The 20,721-nt window shown below is 39.2% G+C and overlaps 1 protein-coding gene across 3 annotated transcripts in view; it reads right to left on the bottom strand.

Annotated features, from left to right (window-relative positions):
• The window catches only part of RIMBP2 (RIMS binding protein 2), a 130,204-nt gene that overhangs the window by 88,625 nt on the left and 20,858 nt on the right, over positions 1-20,721 (bottom strand). For 2 of the 3 annotated variants that reach the window (XM_051769129.1, XM_051769128.1), the window contains exon 4: positions 5,869-6,006. The exons of the other annotated variant lie outside the window; for it this stretch is intronic. In XM_051769129.1, the coding sequence (XP_051625089.1) occupies positions 5,869-6,006 (138 nt within the window). The remainder of the gene's footprint in view (positions 1-5,868; positions 6,007-20,721) is intronic. 3 annotated transcript variants of the gene reach the window in all.

Below are 20,721 nucleotides of genomic sequence, written 5' to 3' on the forward strand. Positions count from 1 at the left end.
GAGGATGGTGGGCCTGATGGGCACCTTCCACACTCAATAGCACATCTTTACAGAGAACAGGGACTGTTAGAATGAATTTACACAGGTTAGTGACAACTACACACACCACAGAACCACGGAATATCCTGCCCTGGAAGGGATCCACGGGGATCATCACAGCCCAGCTCCCTGCCCTGCACAGGACAGCCCCCAGAATCCCTCTGTTCAAGAGCCCTGTTCTGCTCAATCTTATGCTTCTCAAAGCACTTGCAACACAGCATCAGTGGAATCACCTGTACCAGCTATTCACAGGGCTAAATAACTGAAGTATTGCACATATTTTCCCTACCTCCCCATTTGAAAGCACTCCTGAACGCTGCCAGCGCTCACTGAGTATTTCCAAGAGTCTGAAGGCACTCAGAGCTCCATCCACCCCATTTTAATCAATTAACAGCAGAACTGGCATGCTTTTTTGGAGGGCAGAATCACAACTGCTGCTCCAAATAAGAGATGCAGTCTCCAAATTATTTAAACAGAGAAGCAGAAGTTTCACTGCCTGTTGTCCAACTCCCAGATTCATTCTATCCTCATCACAGTGCAACTTCCTCAGTGTCAAGCACCATTTCCTGATAAAAAGCAAATGCTCCAAGTTGCAAGAATGTTGCTGAAGGACAATGTTACAGTAATTTTAATTTCAATATCAGCTTAAATTCTGGGAGAGTAGTTACTCTGTAGTTAGTTCTGATCTAACCACAACTATTCTGTGTGGTTTACCTTGTCAGTTTTAAACTCTTGACAGGACTTCTTTTTTTTTTTTTTAAAGTACTTGTCAGTAAAGCACCTTTATCATTTGGAATCCATACTAAGATCCCCAGACGTAGCTGCAAATACAGAATCTGTCATATAAACCATGCATGAGTGCTAAGCACAGGTTGAGACAGGAATTTGTGAACTTCAACACACACTAATACATTCCTGTTCACACATCTCAGGTTTTCTGGTTACGTTTGATGAAAGGGGACAGCTCAGAAATACAGTTTTATACATCTTTTTGACACTCAATATGCTTTTCCCCAGCACACTGTTTATCTCTGATGTTCACCACCAAGCCACAGGCTCATCATGGGCTCTAATATCCATATTCAGGAAGGGATTTCATTCAAAATATTTTTCTCCCAGCTGTGTTGACTTTGCAAAGTGCTGCACACTTTGTACAGCATTTCTGTAAGCTGGATTTTTGATCCAACACTTCTGGGTGTTTTTTAGCCAGTGAAAAGCAAGCCTGGTAGCTTTGAGCAGCCTTATTGCTACAGATCTAATCATTAGGATTTCTCCAGGAAACAGAGGGAAATGTTTGTCCAAATAATGACTGTCTACATTTGTGTGCTGTTAGAGAACAATTTGATTATTCATACAGATAAGGCTGTTTCTTGCCTGCACTACTCATATTACCAGCCTTGCTGACTTCAGTGGTGCTACTGGTAATCAGAATTTGGCCCACGTGGAAAAAAATTGAACACCAACACCAGGAAAAAGCCTTGTAGATGTTTAGAAAAATTAAATCTCAAGCCAAAATCAGAGACCCAACACCTAATACACCTCTGAATTCAGCAGCAACACCACTGAGCTTAAAGATTTTTGTATGGGGTTTAGGTTTAAGGCTTATATTTTGCAGTAAGGTCTGAGTACTTTGCCTCCCACCAATTTACTGGACAAGAAGCCTTGCAAACGAGGCTACTACAAGATTCTGCAGCCTGATTCATTAGGACTAAAGTTAATTAAATCATGTTCCCTCCTCAGACATACTATTTTGTCTTAAAGATGATTAAACAAGAGGCAAATGTAATTAGGACAGGAAAAAGTATAAGTCAAAAAATTAATCTTATAATGTGTTTCAGAAAAATAAAGCAATTAATCACCTTGCCTTTTGTTTTGCTGCAGCTGAGATTCTTCAGCTTTCTTGACTGATATGATACTTACACTTGATGAGGCAATTTAGAGGGAAACTGGGACTGTGACAATAGACATTCCATTCAGGAGAAGGATCATATATACACAGCCAGGCTTATGCAGATGGTGCCCTTTCAGAGAGCAATCAACACAACACCGGGTGGTGAGGTTTATGAAAATATAAACTGGATCCATAAACACACAAGCCAGATTTGAAAATAGATATCTAAACTGTCTCTTAAACAGAATCCCAAGTCATATCCCACGTGGAGAAAATAATTGGTTGAAGGGAAGTGGAAGCCCTGAAGGTTTGTGTCACTGGATGCTTGTTGGCTGGAGGGTTCTAAATGAGAGGGTACAAAACACAAAAAGGAAAACCATGTGCTGCCAGCACTGCCCAGGCATGAGAAAATCTGCGTTTGGTTCCTGAGCCTATCTTTGACTTTCTTGAGATATTAATTGGCTCATTTGTTCTGTTCCTTACGGAGGAATAGAGATAAAAATGTGTCACTGCTCTTGTCTGTTTAGATCAGATTCTCTGCTCAGTTATACTGAAGTCATTTGGGGATGTCTCATAAATCTGCAGCCACAAAAGCCAAAAGCCCAAGTTTTAATATGAGAATCTGCAGAGTTTGAATGTATCATATACCATAAAGGTTACCAGAAGGCCTTACATCTGAATTTCATAAGCAGAATTAGGAAGAGAAATCACAACTACAGACCAGTAATACTTGAAAAATACATATTTTTTTCCAGAAACATAAGAAGGCAGCAGTGCATCCAGCACAGGCAAAAGGCCCTGACTCTGCTCAAGGCCTGACTCACCTGTGCTCTTTTGAACACCTAAGCACTCACTATGGCTCTAACTAGTCCTCCAAAAAGAAAAACAATGGAATATACACGACAAGAGTGTCTTTATTAAAAGGTCATATTCGAGTCAACAACCTCTTTAAACTGTGGGAGTAAAAATATTGTGTTCCAGGGTGGAAAGGAAAAAGGTCAGCCTGCTTTCGTGGCTGCTAATTTAATCCAGCCTTATATTGGGCACATCTCATTGTTTGAGAATTCAAATATCTTTCACTGCTTCTACTCATTCAGAAATGTAACGACCTGCTTGAACTCCGAGTAGAAAAAATGCTTTTTAAACCACATTAAGATCTATTTTTGACGGAAGTTTATTTCTCAGCCTGCAGCTAAAAAAGGCTTTTATGATGCTGGCACTGTATCAATAAATTCAAACCAGAATTCTACATTTTTCACAGGCAACAGCTAATCTAGAAACTACCATTAGAAATGGACAGCTATATAAGTCATTGCATCTGTATAGAGAGAAAATTGATGATGGAATGGTAAAGCTCATTGGGACTCAGTGCCATATATTTAAAAATGCTTAAAAAGAAAGACACAAAATGGTAAAAATTCAAATACATTCTAATCAACTGCAGCATTTTTCAAAATTCAGATACTGGGTTGGCCATGGACATTGTTGGTTTCATTGCTAAAAGTCTCAAATGTGTACAGGACACTGGAAAAACAGGTAACCATGAAAGGCTTCTTCTGCAGAGCCAGCTGCCTGGGCTGAACACTGATTATGACAATCAGAAGCATTCATATTTTTTATTATTATACTAATACCCAGCCTCATCATTCTGCCATCATTAAGAGATTGCAAACCACCTCTGAACAGCAAGCAATTTAAAAATATTTTTTTCTTATAGTTTTTACCCGTTCTTATAAACACCCAGTGCTCTGACCTCAGCAAACGACGAATCCAAGGGAACATTTGGGAAGCACGACACATTCCTGCTTTGCACAGAGGCAAAAAGGCTTAAATGGAGGACAGGGTGTATTTTAGAGAAACCTGCTTATCACAGAAGACTGAAGCAACTCCAATTTCTCCACCGTGCCCGTGTGATAAGGGGCTGTCGTTATAGAAACTCTGCTGACACGTTGCTCCTACGGTGCAAGTGGCATTATATGAGCACTAATGCCCTTTTTATCAGCCTCAGTTCCAAATTCAGAGCACTCCAATTCACAATCAGGGAGCTGCACGTCATCCCCCACAGCTGCAGGCAGTGTCAGATGCTGCTGTTGCGTGGTAACCACCAGGTAACTGGTGGGAGCCTCTTGTATTTGTGTGCATGGAAAGGCAAGGACAGGAGGCAAAGGAAACACTGGGTAAAAAACTTGGTCCCTGTTTACTAAAACACAGCCCTTTCCTCTTGCAGTGAAAGCACTGCTGAAACATTACAGTGCCAGAAAGAAAAATTGCACCTATTTCTTCCGGTCTTCAGTGGAAACGAGTGAAAGTTGCTGTTATTGCTATAGCTGTGGCAATTCATTAAAAATTAAACAGGAGAGAACTGCAGGTTAAAATTGAGCCCCGAAGTACTGTGAGTACAGTACCAAAGAAACATGATTTACTGTTTTGTTAGGAAATTTCAGTCCTGGCATCAGAGGATGAAGCTCTCTCCCTGCCCATACTACACCACTATATAAACAACAGTATTTTAAATAGAGTCTAATTTGGGTGTCCAAAGTTCACCCTTTATCCAGCAGGTTGCTACGGCCCAGCAACCATTTAGATTTCGTGTGTTTCCCTGAAATACTGGCAAATTGAGCAGAGAGACTCTGCATGGGCTCAAAGGTGCAGCTGGACAGGAATGAGCTACTGCAAATAATCTGTTCTCCAGACCCAAATCCAAACCACTGCTGTTTGTTTTACAACACTTTATGCTTCTCCAAAGCACGAATTATTTGTATAAAGGAAATTAACAGCAAAACTCCCACTAATTCCAATGGCATCCCAGTTTTGCCTCAGGCTGGTCTTTTGTAAGTGTGCTGGGTTTGGGTCTACAAACAGCAGCCTCACCTCTCAAATGCCTCCTGTTAAGGGAACTTTGACACAACATTAGAAGGTTGACTTCACTTTTTTTTGCAAGAAACGTCTTTCACCAGACCTTAACATTCAGTTCACATCACAGCTATGTAATTATTCTTTTCAGAAGCAGAGATGCAAAGAAGGCATTAACAGCTGTTCAAAATATCACATTTATGCACTTTTCTCTTGTCATATTAAAGATAATTACTTCTGATGCAATCAAACTCATATCCTCCAAATGGATAAATCCAGCACCAAATTTAGAACCTCAAGCTTCAACTCTCAAGCTCTCAAAGCAAAGCATTAAGCCTTTACTTTCAGTTCAGTGAGGTACAAAGAAGAATTGGGAGAACATAAGGTTTAAAAGTGGTATGGTTTTATGAATTTTCTCCACATTATTCTGTTGGTTACTTTAGTTAGTGCTTTGAAGCACTAGTTAGTTAGTGCTTTGAAGATCAAAGGTGATATATGAACTACATCTTATAACTCAGTCACCCAGAGATGGGGATCAACTAACTGGCCAATCCTTCTAAAAGTTTCTTCTCTGAACTCAGAAGGTGCCTGAAAGCCAGAATTTGTGCAAACACATGGAAATCCAACTGGAAAAAAAATCTGCTGATGCTTAGAACTAAGTGTCAGGATGTATACCCCAAAACAGGTTGGAATGTGCTGATCATGACCATCAAGCACAGGATCCTGCACTTTTATTTAAACATCCAGAACGAAGCATTAGAATTTCTGCCTATGCCATATTTTTGTTTACTAAATTCTCATTTCATGCTTAAGCTATGTCACCTATGTATTTTATATAAGTATTACTGATATTCTACAAGATTTTAAGACATCAATACAAAATGTATTGCTCTGAAGGTGGTGGAGGTAAATCCTCCTTCTCTCAAACACTCCCCCTCAGAAATCCCCAACCCTCTGATATTACTGCACATGCAAACAAAAAAACCCCACCGACCAACCAAAGGCAGAAACATGGATTGCAAAATGAGACCTGCCTTCAAATTCATCAGCTGCCATAAAATTGTAACAACAAGGACAGGACTTACTAAAAACTGCCAGTGATGATGCTTTTGATTTAAGGTGGCGACATGAGACTGGGAAATCTGTGTCTGTTCTATAAACCGGGTCTCATCAAATATTTTCTGTGACGTTGCAGGCTGCAGACATGATGGATCATTTCCAAACTGTGCAGAATAAAAGAAAACAAGTGACTGGTTTGTTCAAACCACATTTGTTCTGGCTGAAGAGTATTTGCTCTTCCTACCACACAGGGGGTTTCATTAATGTTTTGCATTCATGTGCCCCCAAAAGCTGCATGAAAGTGGTGGTTAATTATATATTACATACAACAGAAACCAATCTAAACTAATAAATTCAACCTTGCTGAATAAACATTGTTGTCAGGGCAGGCACTGACTGAAGCCCAACACAAAACCCAAAAATATGGGTGTGGTCATTGGTCCCTTGCAGGAAATTAATTTCAGAGGGCAAGTGAAAAAACTCAGTTTCCGTATTTCCTCTAAGAAATGTAGGGACGTAGAACCAAGCAAGTTTGTTAGAATACCACTGTGTTAACAGCAAGTGTCCAGCAAAGATTGTACAAAGCATCAACAGAAATAGAAATCCTGGAGGTTTTTGCTGTCTCACCCACACAACTCACATTAATCCCTGGGTTAAGTGGGATCATTAGATTTGATATTTTAAGTCTTTTTGGATGGAGTCAGCGAAGTCAACATTCCCAAATTCCTTTTCGAAGAAGGTTTGGGAATAGTCACCTCAAATACACTAATTTTCAGGTAAACATGATTTAATGCCAACATATTTCTGAGAAACCTTGAAAAATCCTGAATTTGAGATCATTCAGAACTACTTGATTCTCTGCTAAGCATTTTTTTGTTCTGGTCAGCAATCAATCACCATTTGCAAAATGACTCCACACAGACCATGAATTATCAAGGTAGCACAATACAAAGTCCCTGAAACCACAGGAATATCTCCCACTGATCTTTGGGTAAGACCCTAATTGTTTACAGCTTAGCTCCATAACCCAAGGAAAGATCCAATAAAGCAGTTCTCCCCTCAGGCAAAATTAGCTTCCCTTCCTTACACCACAAGTCAATCCATTTTAATGCCACCTGCAACAAGTAAGAATCATGTGCATTTTGAAGCTGCTTCTTCAAGAAACATAAACATTAAAAAACCCCAAAAATTAGAAAAAAAAAGGATTTAAAAAATATTATAACATAGCATCAGCATCGTGACAGTCTTAAAAGAATCCAAGTTTGATGTAAAGTCCAGCATGGAATGCAATTAACTTGCTCTTCCTAGTCTCAGAAGAAGATTAGCAAATTGCTAAGATGATTACATATGAAGATACTCATGGGACTGTCCACTTCATGGACAGTAGTGAATCCTGATCCACTGCACAAAAATGCAAAAAGTCTGTCCAAAAAAATCTTACCATTTTGAAGACTTAATTTACAGGGCTATCACTCGAGTGATGGGAAGAATTGAGGGGAAGAGCAACAGGGAAATAAGTGCAAGAAAGAAACTCCTGCTGGCCTAGTTGAATTTTAAAACTTCCAAAAGGTGCCCAAGATCAAGCATTTGAGCAGTGCATGGGGCAGGAGGTTTATGTGCCTACTCACAAGCCATCCCTTGCACAAAAACCTGTGCAGTGCAGTAGTTGTCACACACATACACTGGAGAGGTTGAGCATTCAACAGGAGAGGTGCTTTGATTAAAAAAAAAACAGAAGAAATACACGTGTAAAGATGTTTGGTGGGGTTTTTTTTTCAGAATTTCTCACTTTTAAGACCAAATAAAAAATTATTATGAATATAAATACAAATAGATATAGATATAAATATAAGATATAAATATAAATAATATACATATAAATATATAAAAGCATAAATATATAAATATATAAATATAAATGTATATGATATGAATATTAAAATATAAATATAAAAATAAATATAAAGCATTGGAGAATTTATGGAGGACTGTCTCCCATGGAATGGACCCCATGCTGGAGCAGGGGAAGAGTGTGAATTCCCCCACTGAGGAGGAAGGAGCAGCAGAGACAAAGTGTGATGGACAGAATGCAGCCCCCATTCCCCATAGGTGGAGAATTCAGAAGTTAAACTGAGCCCTGGGGAAGGTGTTTTAAGTTTAGTTTCTATTTCTCTGGTTTGTTTGGCAATAAATTGAGTTACTTTCCCCAAGCAGAGTCTGTTTTACCCACAACAGCAATTCCTGAGTGATTTTCTTTGTCCTTATCTCAACCCAAGAGCCTTTCACTATGTTTTCTGTCTCCTGCCCAGCTGAGGAGGGGAGGGATGGAGGGGCTTGGTGGGCACCTTGTGTCCAGCCAGGGTCTGCCCACCACACAGACATACTCTTGGAGAAAACAGAGGGTGTTCTGCAGTTAATTTCTGTGAGAACTTTCTCCGTGTCCTCCCTTTTGCACAAACTCTTCACAACCCTGAACCATATGCTCCTTCTTCACATCCCTCTTTCTGCAGGATTGAGGTCAACATAAGTGCAAAGATGTTAGAGCTCTTGGAAGAGCAGTTTTAGAAATAAATTTTGTTGCAAATAGGGCTGTGAAGCAATGAGGCACCTTCCAATAATGTTTGATTCGGGTTGCATTTCACTAACTAGAAAATGAAAAGATTGAGTAAAGAGGTTTGCTGATTAAATTAAACTCTGATGAACCCCAATCTTTGCAGAGGTGGTTTCGTTTCAGCAACACAGCAAAGGGAAAGAAATTCAGAAATGCTCAAAGGCAGCCCACACAGGGCAGTGTCCTCAGGATCCAACCCCCCACACTGTGCAGTCAGCAGGAAAACACGACAACAGCCTCCTTCCACCCAGCAAACAACACTTGGATCTCGTCCTCCCTTCATCCTGCTAAAAACCACCGAGGTATCAGTTCCCACCTCTGTTCACCCAACAGCTCTGCCCCCTCAATAGCCACATTTTCACATAAGCATCTCTTCCTTATGGCCAAGAAAAACTTCCCTATGAGCATTTGCCAAAGGTATCCAACTGTCCTTAAAATCCTCAGTTGCTCTGGCACCTTGGAAAACTAAGAACTAATCAGCCAGTGACACCCCAAGGTTACACTCGTCCCCAGCAGCATTGTTGCATAACTTTCTCCCACACTGTTTTTCTGTTTTATTGCTCTTATATCACCTGCTAAACTGCAAAAATTCTCACAGAAATCACTCTTGATCTTCCATGTGTGGAGCACAACACCCTCTGGAGCCTGAATTCGTGCTGAAAACAGTCATGTAACAGCAGAGGAGAGCTGACATATTTATTGGCCTCAGTAGATGATAAGCATGAATAAGTTCTTCCAAAGAGTTATTTTTCCCTAAAATGGAATTCTAAAAATGCCTTTGGATAGTGTCCCTCCACACACAGAATGGCAAGGCATATGAATTGCTTCCTATAGGCACAAGCTAAATATCAGAGGTTGCAGTCTAACAGATTGTTCGGAGTTAATGATAGATACTTCCACTCATACCCCCACATTTCCATCTATTTTTAAATGCCTTTACTTACATAATGGTTGATGTCTTCAACAGCACAAATCTAATTCTGGTGGCAACATCAAGGCTGTGCTTGTAGGACATGGGAAATCACCAGAAAAGGAGGCACCCTCACAGTTCTGTTGGGTTTGGGCCTGGAAGCACAGGATCTTTTACTTATTCATGAGTTTCCTGAGAAGAACCAGTGGTTGCTTTGTGTCAGCTGAACAGGATCGTAATTCAATCTTCCCTGGAACCTGTTTATCTGAATGACTCATTAAGGTGCAAGCTGACTGCTGAAGAACTCTGTTTCACAATGACAAAGCCTTTTGCTGGGGAAGATACGTTTGGAGAAGTCACTTGGTGCAGTGCAAGTTTATCAAAGTTTGGTTTTTTGAGAGAGAGCATTATTTCTTAAAAACATAAATGAAGCAAAGCACGTTCACACCCCTAATGGTGACGTTTTGCTGCAAGGACTGTGCCCGTGGGCAGTAGGAGGATTTAGGGGCACAGGTCTTAAAAATGCAAGTTCACAGCTGCAGCTCGGTGTTCATCCACAGGACTTGCAATCAAAGTGTGTTTTTTAATAAGAGTTATTACCATTTTTCTGAAATCTCAGCCTTACCAAAGGGCTCATGAGTAAAAACAACAAGGAGTCAACTGGAGACAGATAAATCTACAGCTCTAATAACTGCAGTATTGCTGCAAATGCAGGTAAGAAATCACCTGTCAGAGCCACAAACTTATGATAATACTCCATATAGAGTTTTCATTCAGGGAAGTTTCAAGGAACAGAAACAGCAGGAAGATTTGTCCCTTTTCCAGACATCCCTGCTGCAGCATACACAGGTTATGAAAGTTTGCTGGAAAGCTGGAAAGGTCTTTCTAGGAAAATCCTCACCACGAGGTCAAGAGACAGACTCTCATCACTGCTGGGCAGCTCTGCACAACTGCACAGCAAGGGGTGGCAAAGGAAGCACAGCACTGAGGGGTTATGCTCATAATGGCAAAGAAGTTTGGGTTTAAATCCTTTTTCACGTCACCTCCAGCATAATTAAGAAGCAAATATAAAACCCAGTCGTTTAGCTGGGGTTTGTGCATTCCCACAGGGTGCTCTGAACCCTGGGGAAAGGCTGCTTTTAAGTTTCATCCTCTAATTTGGGGCTTTGGTGTTTTGGTATCTTCATTCTAATTTAAAACCGAGACTTATCTCTGTCATAGGAAAGATGAGAAAAGACATTCCAGCTCTTTCTGTGTCCCACTGGCATGAAGCCCTGCACTTTATAGCATGATCCTGGACTGGATAGGCAGTTATCTGGTTTACTGTTCTGTTTGCACTGGACAGCAGTTCAAAACACGAATTATTTCACAAATAATGATTCCAGTTTCCCTCTAGGCCCATGGGAAGTATCAATTTTTGAGGACAGGCATCACTTCAATTCACAAGAAAGTGTGCTAGGCATGGTCTTGCACATTATATTACAGATAAAACACCAGGAAATCCTCACTAAATAAACAGGGAGCCTCTGGAGACCATTGGAAGTGACAATATGAAAACAGATGGTTATAAAAGATGAGTGAGGAGGTGAAAATACATTTACTCTAATTAAATAAATCTGAATAGACTCACTCCTTGTGTTCAGCTGACTGGCCACTGACACTTTCCTGACAAACATCTCCTTAGGGATTTTTCCTTCCAACGTTTCCTGTCCTTTAATACATTCATTTAAAAACCTTTCCTGGTGTTGCTTTTATAGCTGATCTTCCTGCAAGTATTCCAGTGATCTTAAATAGTTTAATCTCCTTCCTTGCACCATTCCTGTGCAAAAGATTTTGTTTATATTTTTTCAGCATATAATCTAAAAGGGATTAAATGCATATGATTCATTATTGGTTATTCACTGAAATAGATGTTTTCAAAAGGAACAGTTCTGAAACCTTAATATATTGGGGTGACTGACCTTCAGATAGGAGTAAGAGAAAAAAACCAGTGTGTGAGTCCCAAAAACTGCATTGGGACATCTTAAACTTGAATTATTATGCTGTTTCATATTCCAGGGACACAAAGTATAGACACAGAAAAGTGTCTATGATACTTTATCATGGTGATATTTTATCAAGGTCCATCAGGGATCCAAGTTTATCAGTTTACATATTTTGTTTTCGAGCTGAGATCAGCAAGACACAAATGTCAACGAAAGGTAAAGGTCTAAACCTGAACACAGACGTTCTCAGAAGAACCTATAAAGTGACACCTTCATTAAAGTTTCCTTAAAATTGGAAATCCCAATAGACTCTGATTGTTGTGATCTGCATAAGTACTGTTTCAATGTGTTTTATGCCAACTGAACTCTTTCTTATTGGGGAGGTAGAAATACTTTACCAACTTCTAAAATGAAAAAAAAAACATAATTACAAACCCAAATGACACCAATACTCCTGACTTGACTGTGCTGTGAAACAGTTTTGGGAATTAAATTGAAAGATGCTGTCACTGTGTCATATCTTTTATCATCTCTATACATTAAAAATAATCCAGCAGTTGACTTTGGTCTTAAATTGCAGATGATAAATGAATTGTGACCCAAGAATCAGTAGCCAAGTTATACCAAGGACAATAACATTGAACATGGAAGGCAAAATGTCAACAATTATATGTTATCAGTCTATTAAAGCAGTTCTTAAATGTTCAGCTTGTAATGTAAGATACTTCAATAAATCCTTCACACAACACACTTCAGTCTTTCCTCTTAAATTGAAAGGATTAGTCTGACCTGCCTCTGCTTTTAACACATCCTTTTTCTTCTGCCTCTATCAGAGAAATACTCAGTCTCAGTGAAATAATCAGCAGTATTACAATGTGCAATAATTCTGCAGCTCCACACTCTGTGTGTGGGTGTGTGCAGAGAAAGACATATTTAATACAGATGCTAAGTAAGACAATAAATTTTTGTACAGTCTATAACTAATTTATTACAATTTATTACTGTCCCATTAAATCTAAGCAGGTAACAATAAGGCAAACCTTGGATTAGCAGCACTGTGGAAATGCCTCTTAATTTTTTAGGTTAAAAAAAAAAACCTTACAAAAAACCAATGCAATAAATAAAACAAATAATGCAATGCAGTATGGCAGAGTTTCAGTCAAGGGATATGACACAGTCTGCTACTCACAGCACAGAAAAATATTTCATGCCTCAACAAGCTTACAAGGTGTATTTGTCCATAGTAGTTCATATACAGCCTTTTTAAAAAATTAAGAACTATGAAATTTTACATCTGCCTGTGTATTTCACCAGCAAGAAAAACTGAAACCATTGTGACATTGAAATGCTTTTTCAATGTGCAAAAGCATTATATGATCTTTATGAGCATAAAAACTGCATCTTACCCAAAACACAGCACCATCACTCCTTCCAGAACCCCACCACAGCTCCTCCTCGACATGTCAAAAAGAACTGATCCAAAAGTCAAACCCCAAAGAAACATAAAGTGCTTTATTTTGATTTTTTTTTTTCAATACAACTGCCTGAAGCTTCCAGAGATGGTTCCTCCCATGTCCCTGGCCCATGCCTGACCTTGTGGAGTTGATAACATCTGACAGGGTCAGAGTGCAGTGATTTGGCTGCAGGCAACCACCTTTACAAATGATACACATAAACACACCCTTTACTCTTCATGCAGCCTTGCCAGCAGAAAAAAAAACCACTTCATTGTGCTTTGCAATCTGACTTCATGTTTTGCTTTTTCACTGAAAAAGAATAATATATTTATTACAATTCTGCATTATCACCAAATATTATCCAAAACAGCAGATCTACACAGCCACTGACACAGGAATATGGGTGAGGTTAACTGTAAATTATATATACAGGAACAGGGGAGAGATTTGAGTAGAGGTAACAAGCTTTCTACAACACCAAAAAGCTTTTAAGAGAGTGATACTGCCTAAGAAGTGAACCTTGAGGAACTGTGAAAATTACTGTGAGAGAATGAAAAAAACCCTTCCAACACTTGCAAAATTATTACTCCCTGCTGTTAACGAAAGGACTCAACCAGTAAAACAACATGGCAGAAAATTTTTGATAGTTCCTGCACTAATGTTCCTAGAAATGCTCCACACACCAGGTTTGGTGCTGATAAGGGTCAGTATGAAGTCCTCACAAAACACCTCAGATGCCACCTGGAGAAGTGAATCCTAAAAATCTCCTGGTATCTCTCCATCAGTAAGGTCACACCATGCAATGTTCATTTTATTTCTCTAATATTGAGCCAAATATCATCCTCCAGCCATATTAAAACTGAGAACATGAAAAAAACTTTGATGATATTTGTCTCACGATCTGAGAGCTTTCTGGTGCATTGAACAACCCCCAGTTTTGTAGCATCCCATCATATTTCGAAGTCACAAAACAAATTAATTAGCAAGATCGTGCCACCTCGTCCTTAATCTCATTAGGAAAGACTAATGGCTACAGAATCAATTATTTCATAGAGATTACTGCCTTAACACCATTAGCCTTTACATCACACGGGCTCATTCTGAATTTTCAATTCCTTTGTAATTTCCTCCCCTGGTTTAATTACAACCCTTAATTAAGTCCCTTCCTTAATCAACTTTATAGCTGTGTCCATTCATTTATGGCTGCACGTAAAATAAGAAACAAAGAGCAACCTGGAAAACTCTGAAGCCAACACAAGAGCTGTCACAGTATTTGGCTGGCCCCAACCTCTGCTCCAAGAACTGCAAGCATTCCTTCTTTTTAAATATCCCCAAGCTCATAACAAACACAAAGAACCCCAAATCTTTAGCCAGTGTTTACAAAACCATGACTGACACAGTTTTGATTTTGCAGTTTCCGAAAGTCCAACGAATTAGTGATTATAGCTGCGTATTTCATTGATTAGTTTTCTGGTAATGTGAAGAGTCTGTAGCTTGGTCATGGTTTTCTAGTTACTCCAAAAGCAATTTATGTCCCTTCCTTAGTGCAGTGTCACAGCCAGCACAGCCACATCCTCCTGATCATCAGGTCCTGCAACCTGGGAGCTGCTTTTGCCATTTCTTTCTACTTTACATCTCCCACACTGTGTGATTTCTCTTTTTAACCTGCCTCCTGTCCCTTCAAATCACTGTGGTTATCAAAACTTAGTCTCTCCCCAGACTCCTCCTTGACTGGGGTAAAATCCCTGCTATGCCAAGTACAAAATTTGCCCTTCTCCAGCAGTAAGTCAACTGCTATTGCTATTCCACTCTCTGTAAATTCATTTTGAGTTTTCTGATGCTCTGAGGAGCATCAATTCCTCAGGAAGGGCTACAAAACACCAAACAGCCCCACACAAAGCACTCTGCAACACCAAATGAATTTGGAGTAGCAAAATTCTCCATTGGTCCAGACACATTTGCTTTGTTTGCTGAATATTTTTCCCACCATGATAAAAAAAATATTTCTTGTCATTTCTTGATAAAGAGCCTGAATGTTTTTTTTTCCCTTAAATTCTATCTTTCATATTCTCAAGCATAACTGATAAAAAACTGTTTAGTGACTTTTTTCTTTATGGTCTATTAGAACAAATGTACCAAAAGTAAATCAGCAACAAGAATGAGAAAAGCCAACACCCTCTCTGTATGCAAATTTCTTCTCTTAAATACTAAAAATGAGACCAAGGGAATCCTATTTCACTGAGCAAATTAACAAAAGGTCAGAAAGCTTGATCTTTGTCACTGGTGTACTCTGTCTGAAAGCTGAACTGCCATTTAAATATTTATAAGGGAGAGCTGTAATTGCAGGTTGAGAGCTGTGAGAGAGCTCTGTATGCACAAAACAGGAACCTGAAAATATTCATGACATGGGAGATATTCCACCAAAAGAAAATCTGGGTAAAGGGAAGGAGTATTAACCCAGCATTTTAATAATTTCTGGACCCAAATACATAAGAAGGTGCCCTAAAACTTGTTATTTTTTGGGGTCCGTTATGGGACACAGACAAAAAATTCAGACTCTTACCAGCCACTGGAAACTGGAAAACTGGAGAAAAAAATAGTTTTAAATGATGACAGCACCAAAAGTGGATGGAACCACAATTCATTTTTGTGGATATTTTTTGACTAAATAAAAACAAAGTGGGAGAAGCAGCTGCATACATGACAAAGTGCAGGGAGCAAACAAAAATATTCCAGACCCTGCTGCATCTATTAACTGGGCTTGCTACTAAAAACAGAGTCCTCCCAGCAGATTAAGGGTTCTTGCTAGATAATCTCCCTTCCTGCCTGATTTTAGTGCCTTTAATTAAACTAAATATACTCTTGTCCCTCTGGTTTGATATGCAGCTTATTGAAGGTTCATTTGAAGCAAGTCATTCTATGTGGCACCACAGGAAAAGCAAGAAAGCTCAGAGAATTCACAGTCACTCCTTCCTACAGAAACCCCCAGACAATGGGAGTGGTCCCCTCTGCCACCCTTTACCTGTGCTCTTTTCCTCTTCACAAGCCCAAATGTGCTTCACACACACACGATGGAGAATGTTTCCATTGTGGTCATTTAGCAAATTACCTTTCAGGCACATGAAGACCCAGCCCAGAATCACTTTAAAAAGAGGCTTTTCTGAGCACAGCAACCAACAGGCAGCAGAGTGAATGCTTGCACAGGTGACAGCCTACTTTGACATAAAGACACTTAAAGAACTATCTTGCAATAAACTGAGTGTTTGAAAGGGATGTCACTGCAAGATAAATTAAATACAAACTCTATCAAAAATACATACAATGAGCTTGATAGTATTACTTCTTAGCCACCTGAAGAGAATGAGTATTTAGTTTAGGCTTCAGAAACAAGTAGTCTCATGAGCAGCAGGCTGAGATCAGCCACCACTCTGATGGTGGTTCTGCTCATCTCACCAGTTTTCAGGAAGGATGATTACCCTGCACAGTCCTTACCTAATTGTGTCCATCATATTGCAGGTTTTGAAACCAAGCTGTCATTGGAAAACATAAAATGGAATTCAAAAGAAAGAATCAGAACTTCTTCTTAAATAACTTTTTGGAAGCATAGAATAAAATATGCTCATTGGTTAGAATAGGCACCATCCCAAAATATTCCACTGATGACACCTGGTGGAGTTGCATAGAGATTTCTACCAGCTTGTGCTGCTAATGAACACTGCTCTGGGGATTGCCAGCTCTTTCACAGGATCAAGAATAAATGAGTAAGGTATGTTTGTCATCAGACAAAACAATTCCTTGTATCTCTGTTCAAATATCTTTCCAATATTAGCCAGACTGAACAATTCCCATTATGGTAGGAAATAGGAAACACAACTGAAAATGCTAAGTTTAGCTTGAGGATAATTATACAGATCTAGCTTTGGGTGAATGGTGATCTTGATTGTGAATGGGAAGATTGTTGATTAGAGTTTTTAATAAGTAAATTAAAAAATTAGAGCTCGCTTGTCACTTGCAACTCAAAGTAAGAAGGAACAATAGGCAGTACTGGAGGCTGTCCAGGCATGCAATCCCAGCACTGGAACAGAAACATCCCATAGTCTACAACACCAGAATGATAAAATGAAAACAGACACTTGACAAGAGAAAAACACTTGATAAGCAATAGAATGTTCCCCCCAACCAATGGGAAAAAATTGAAGGAAAATTATATTACACTATAAACTATTATACTCCCAGACTATTTTTCCACACTTTTTTCCATCAAAGATCACCATCACTTTGTGCTCCTTCTTCACTTTTTGAAGCAGACATTCTGCAACCTTCTCAGCACACAAACACTTCCTCCACCAAACTGAAACTCTTCACAAAATCTAGCACTGATAGAAGCTCCAAATAGCAAATTCATATCTGCAAAAGCCTCTTACCACTTCCCGTATCCTTGCTTTAATTTTGCTCTTCTCTATGCATCCAGTATCACATTGGTTTGCCCTCTCAGCTTAAAAAATTCTCAATCACTCTAATTTTCATAATGGTTCTTGCTTCAGCTGACACCAATTCTCCAAAGCACTGCAGTCTTGAGGGTTCCCATATTTTTAGCTACTGTGCCAAATTGCTCTGAATTTAATTAGTTAAACACCTAGCTGCAGAAACCCATCCTAAATTCAATGAGAGGAGTCTGCTGCCAAAGTTTTCATGATAAATTCAAAGCCACTTTACTTTGATACCTTCGGGGCAGGAAGTTCTGATGCAAACCACTCATGTTGGTGTGTTACATTTGAAAACCACTTCTAACTGTATGTGTAAGAATACAGGGCATCACAGAGCATGTCAATAAATACTGCAACAAGAGCTAGAAATGTGATTCTTGGGAAAAATACAAATCTGCCTCTCTAGATGGAATAATAGCTTTGTTTATTTTTTTTTATGACATCTCTATGTTACCAAGTATTTCTTAAATGAAGTACGAATATCTAGTTTACAAATTAGAAAAAGCTTATTTTGCCTAAGGCAGGGTGATTTCTCCATTTTATTCATGCTGCAATTATGCACTGGAAAACTGGTATAAGAAGTCACTCTTGTGCTAAACGTGCACATAACCATTTTTTCCACAGACTATAAAGAAGCTCTGCATTAACTGTCAACTCAAACCTCTGTAAATCTCCTGACTAAGAAGAAAAAAAAAGCCTTTATGAGCACCAGATATCCATTAGTGCCGAGGCTTCTAGAATATTCATTTTCATCACAAAATTCACACCACCACATACATTAATGCATAGTTTACATTCTGGTTTTCTGAAAGTACAAAGGACTCCATGGTCCACGTGGCACAAGATGAACAAAGCTGCCACAGCTACATTCCCATTCAGCAAAGCATTTATACCTCAATTTTTAGCAGGCATGTATGAACAAGCCACTGCATCATTCTGCAGGAACTGCACACGAAAAAATATAATACCTGTATTTTCCATGGGGCTGTTGATTTTTATTTAAATGAATTATGTATCAGCCAGACCAATTTTGCTTTCATTTCACACATGTAACTAATATCTTTCTTACTGGCATTATCCCTGAGTGATACTACCACAAGTCTAAGGAGAATCAGGCCTTTAAGCCCTAAGTATTATCAACATAAAATGTAAATCCTTTAAAAAGGATTTGAGGTGGCTTTTTATGAGAAAATGACAGTCAGGGAAACGTCTGACTTCCTCTGACATAAACAACAAGGACAAGAACTAAAGATTCATCCCTGTAAGGAAACCTGAAACCCAAACCAAAGAAGCCAGAAGGCATTTGGTAACAGCTGGGATCTTTCAATAGTAGCCAAACCATCCGAGTTTGACATCCCTATTTTGGCAGCGGCAAAAGCACCATTTTTGGCAAAAACAGAATCTCCCAGCACTAGACAAACAGGCCTCTTGAACCTGCATTGCACAGCCCATGATTTCCCTGTCCTCTCCCACGGGCAGTAATTCCAACACCTCTCGTGTCCGGCGTTAATTCTGTGATCGGCCGCTCTCAGGGCTCTGCTGATAATTATAAGTGATGTCATGACCAAGCTTAAATGTATCTGCCAAAACAGAAATTGAACCTGCAGAGAGAAAGCTTTTTTTTTTCCCCCCAGTGTAAGCCTTTGACATAAGCCTGGCTGGATCTGTGCCTACATATGCAGCCAAAAACATTAGCAAACAGACCAGCCCTACAGCACAGCCACCTGAGCACTGCAGGCTTCCCCCTGCGTTCCAAAAACACTGCAGTCCACAGCTTTAGCTCTACAGGTGAGTAATCTGTCATCCTGGCCATGCGCTAATGGGCTAATCAAGAGATTTTTCAGCCTGTGGAGTATAAAATCAGAGAGAGATGTGTCCACACTGGACTCGAGTCTTCAGGTCCAAGCCACCATTTAGTGTAAGAAACACAACTGTTCCTTCAGGCACTAAGAGTCTTGGACCATCTACATGGAAATTATAAATGATGCATCAACACTTACTAGAAAACATTTTTCAAACTGTATTGCAATTATAGAGATTAAAGTTGTTTATTATTAAAAATTAATCACATTTATTATGCAAGATTGCAAATGTAAATCTTCATGAGATTATTTTGTTTATCATTAGAGGTATATAAACACCTCCACTTGATCTAGTTGACTGGATCCTCTTACAGTGAATGGAGAAATGGGCATTCTAAGATGTAATTTCTATCCACTCTGAGACAGATACTAAAACCAGAAAGCTTTCTTTCTCCATCTGATTTTTGTAACTTATTACTAAATTCCCATACTGCCTGAGCATTAGTCATTCATCATGGTCTCTCTGTGCTGGTGCTATAACTGGTCCCTTCTCTGGCTAGAGTTACAGCAAATTTACCTTGACTTCCCACTTGCTTTTCCTGTGAGTCATTTAACAGACCACCTGAACCCCACATACATCTGTGCTTCCACCTTCATTTCATATGGAACTGTGCCTGTAATAGCTGCTGACACTTGCCCTTTTCCAGGGGAGCTCTTTGAATAGAGGCAAGTTAAATAACTAAATTATCACAGGTCCAGAATTAAGCCCAGGAAGTGAGAATCAATTTACTTTGACTTTCCTATTAAGTCATATGAAGATTAGTTAAAGGATTTTCTTTTTCTCCAGCCTCCATCTGCATCCTGTATAAGCAAAAGGATAGAACTGATGATATGCAAGTCATATCTATCTTCTACTTTGATCCAGTTAATGAAATTGAGATTCATTGCAATTTTCTACTTTCCATCATTTAAGGGATGTGGTTACTTTGAAGATTCCTTGAAGCTTACAGTATTTTTCGTCACAACTAAATTCTATTTCTCCTGGATATCTTGTTTCTTTATCACTGCCAGTCAAAGTTTTTAATACAAATCTTCTGTCTAAAGCAATCTAGACTGACTGAGCTCCACAAACTTAAACTCCATCTTGAACTGGTATAAAAAATTTTGTAGAAAAAGTTTTTTGCTTTTTTTCTCTCTCACACACACACCAAAATCATGTATTTCTAACTGCTGATGCAAGTACTGGAGTAGCATTTAAGTGATTACTTCAACTATGTCAAAATGGATGAAAAGGAGTCTTCATCAAGGTAATGATTTAATTGGAAGGTCAGAACTGAAGTGGTTCAGGACAATACCCTTTCTCTTCCAGAATATGGAATCCACAGTCATGGTAGGACTGTATTTGTTTGTATAGTAATAAATGTATATACTTCCCTTGCCTCCTCATAAAGGTGTCTGCCTGAAAGTTTCTCTTCGGTGTTGAGATAAAATTGTGGGAAGGAGTGGGGGAAGCCTGGAAATTGGATTTTGGATTTTTGTGGGGGCTCAAACCACCACAACTGTACATGTGTGTGAGGAGAAAAATGCTTCTCCTCTCTAAGACTGAGAAGAACGAGATAACCAGAGC

This window comes from Manacus candei, unplaced genomic scaffold, assembly GCF_025592945.1.
Source record: "Manacus candei isolate 608988 ecotype Guabito, Panama unplaced genomic scaffold, ASM2559294v1 h1tg000103l, whole genome shotgun sequence".
Lineage (NCBI taxonomy): Eukaryota > Metazoa > Chordata > Aves > Passeriformes > Pipridae > Manacus > Manacus candei.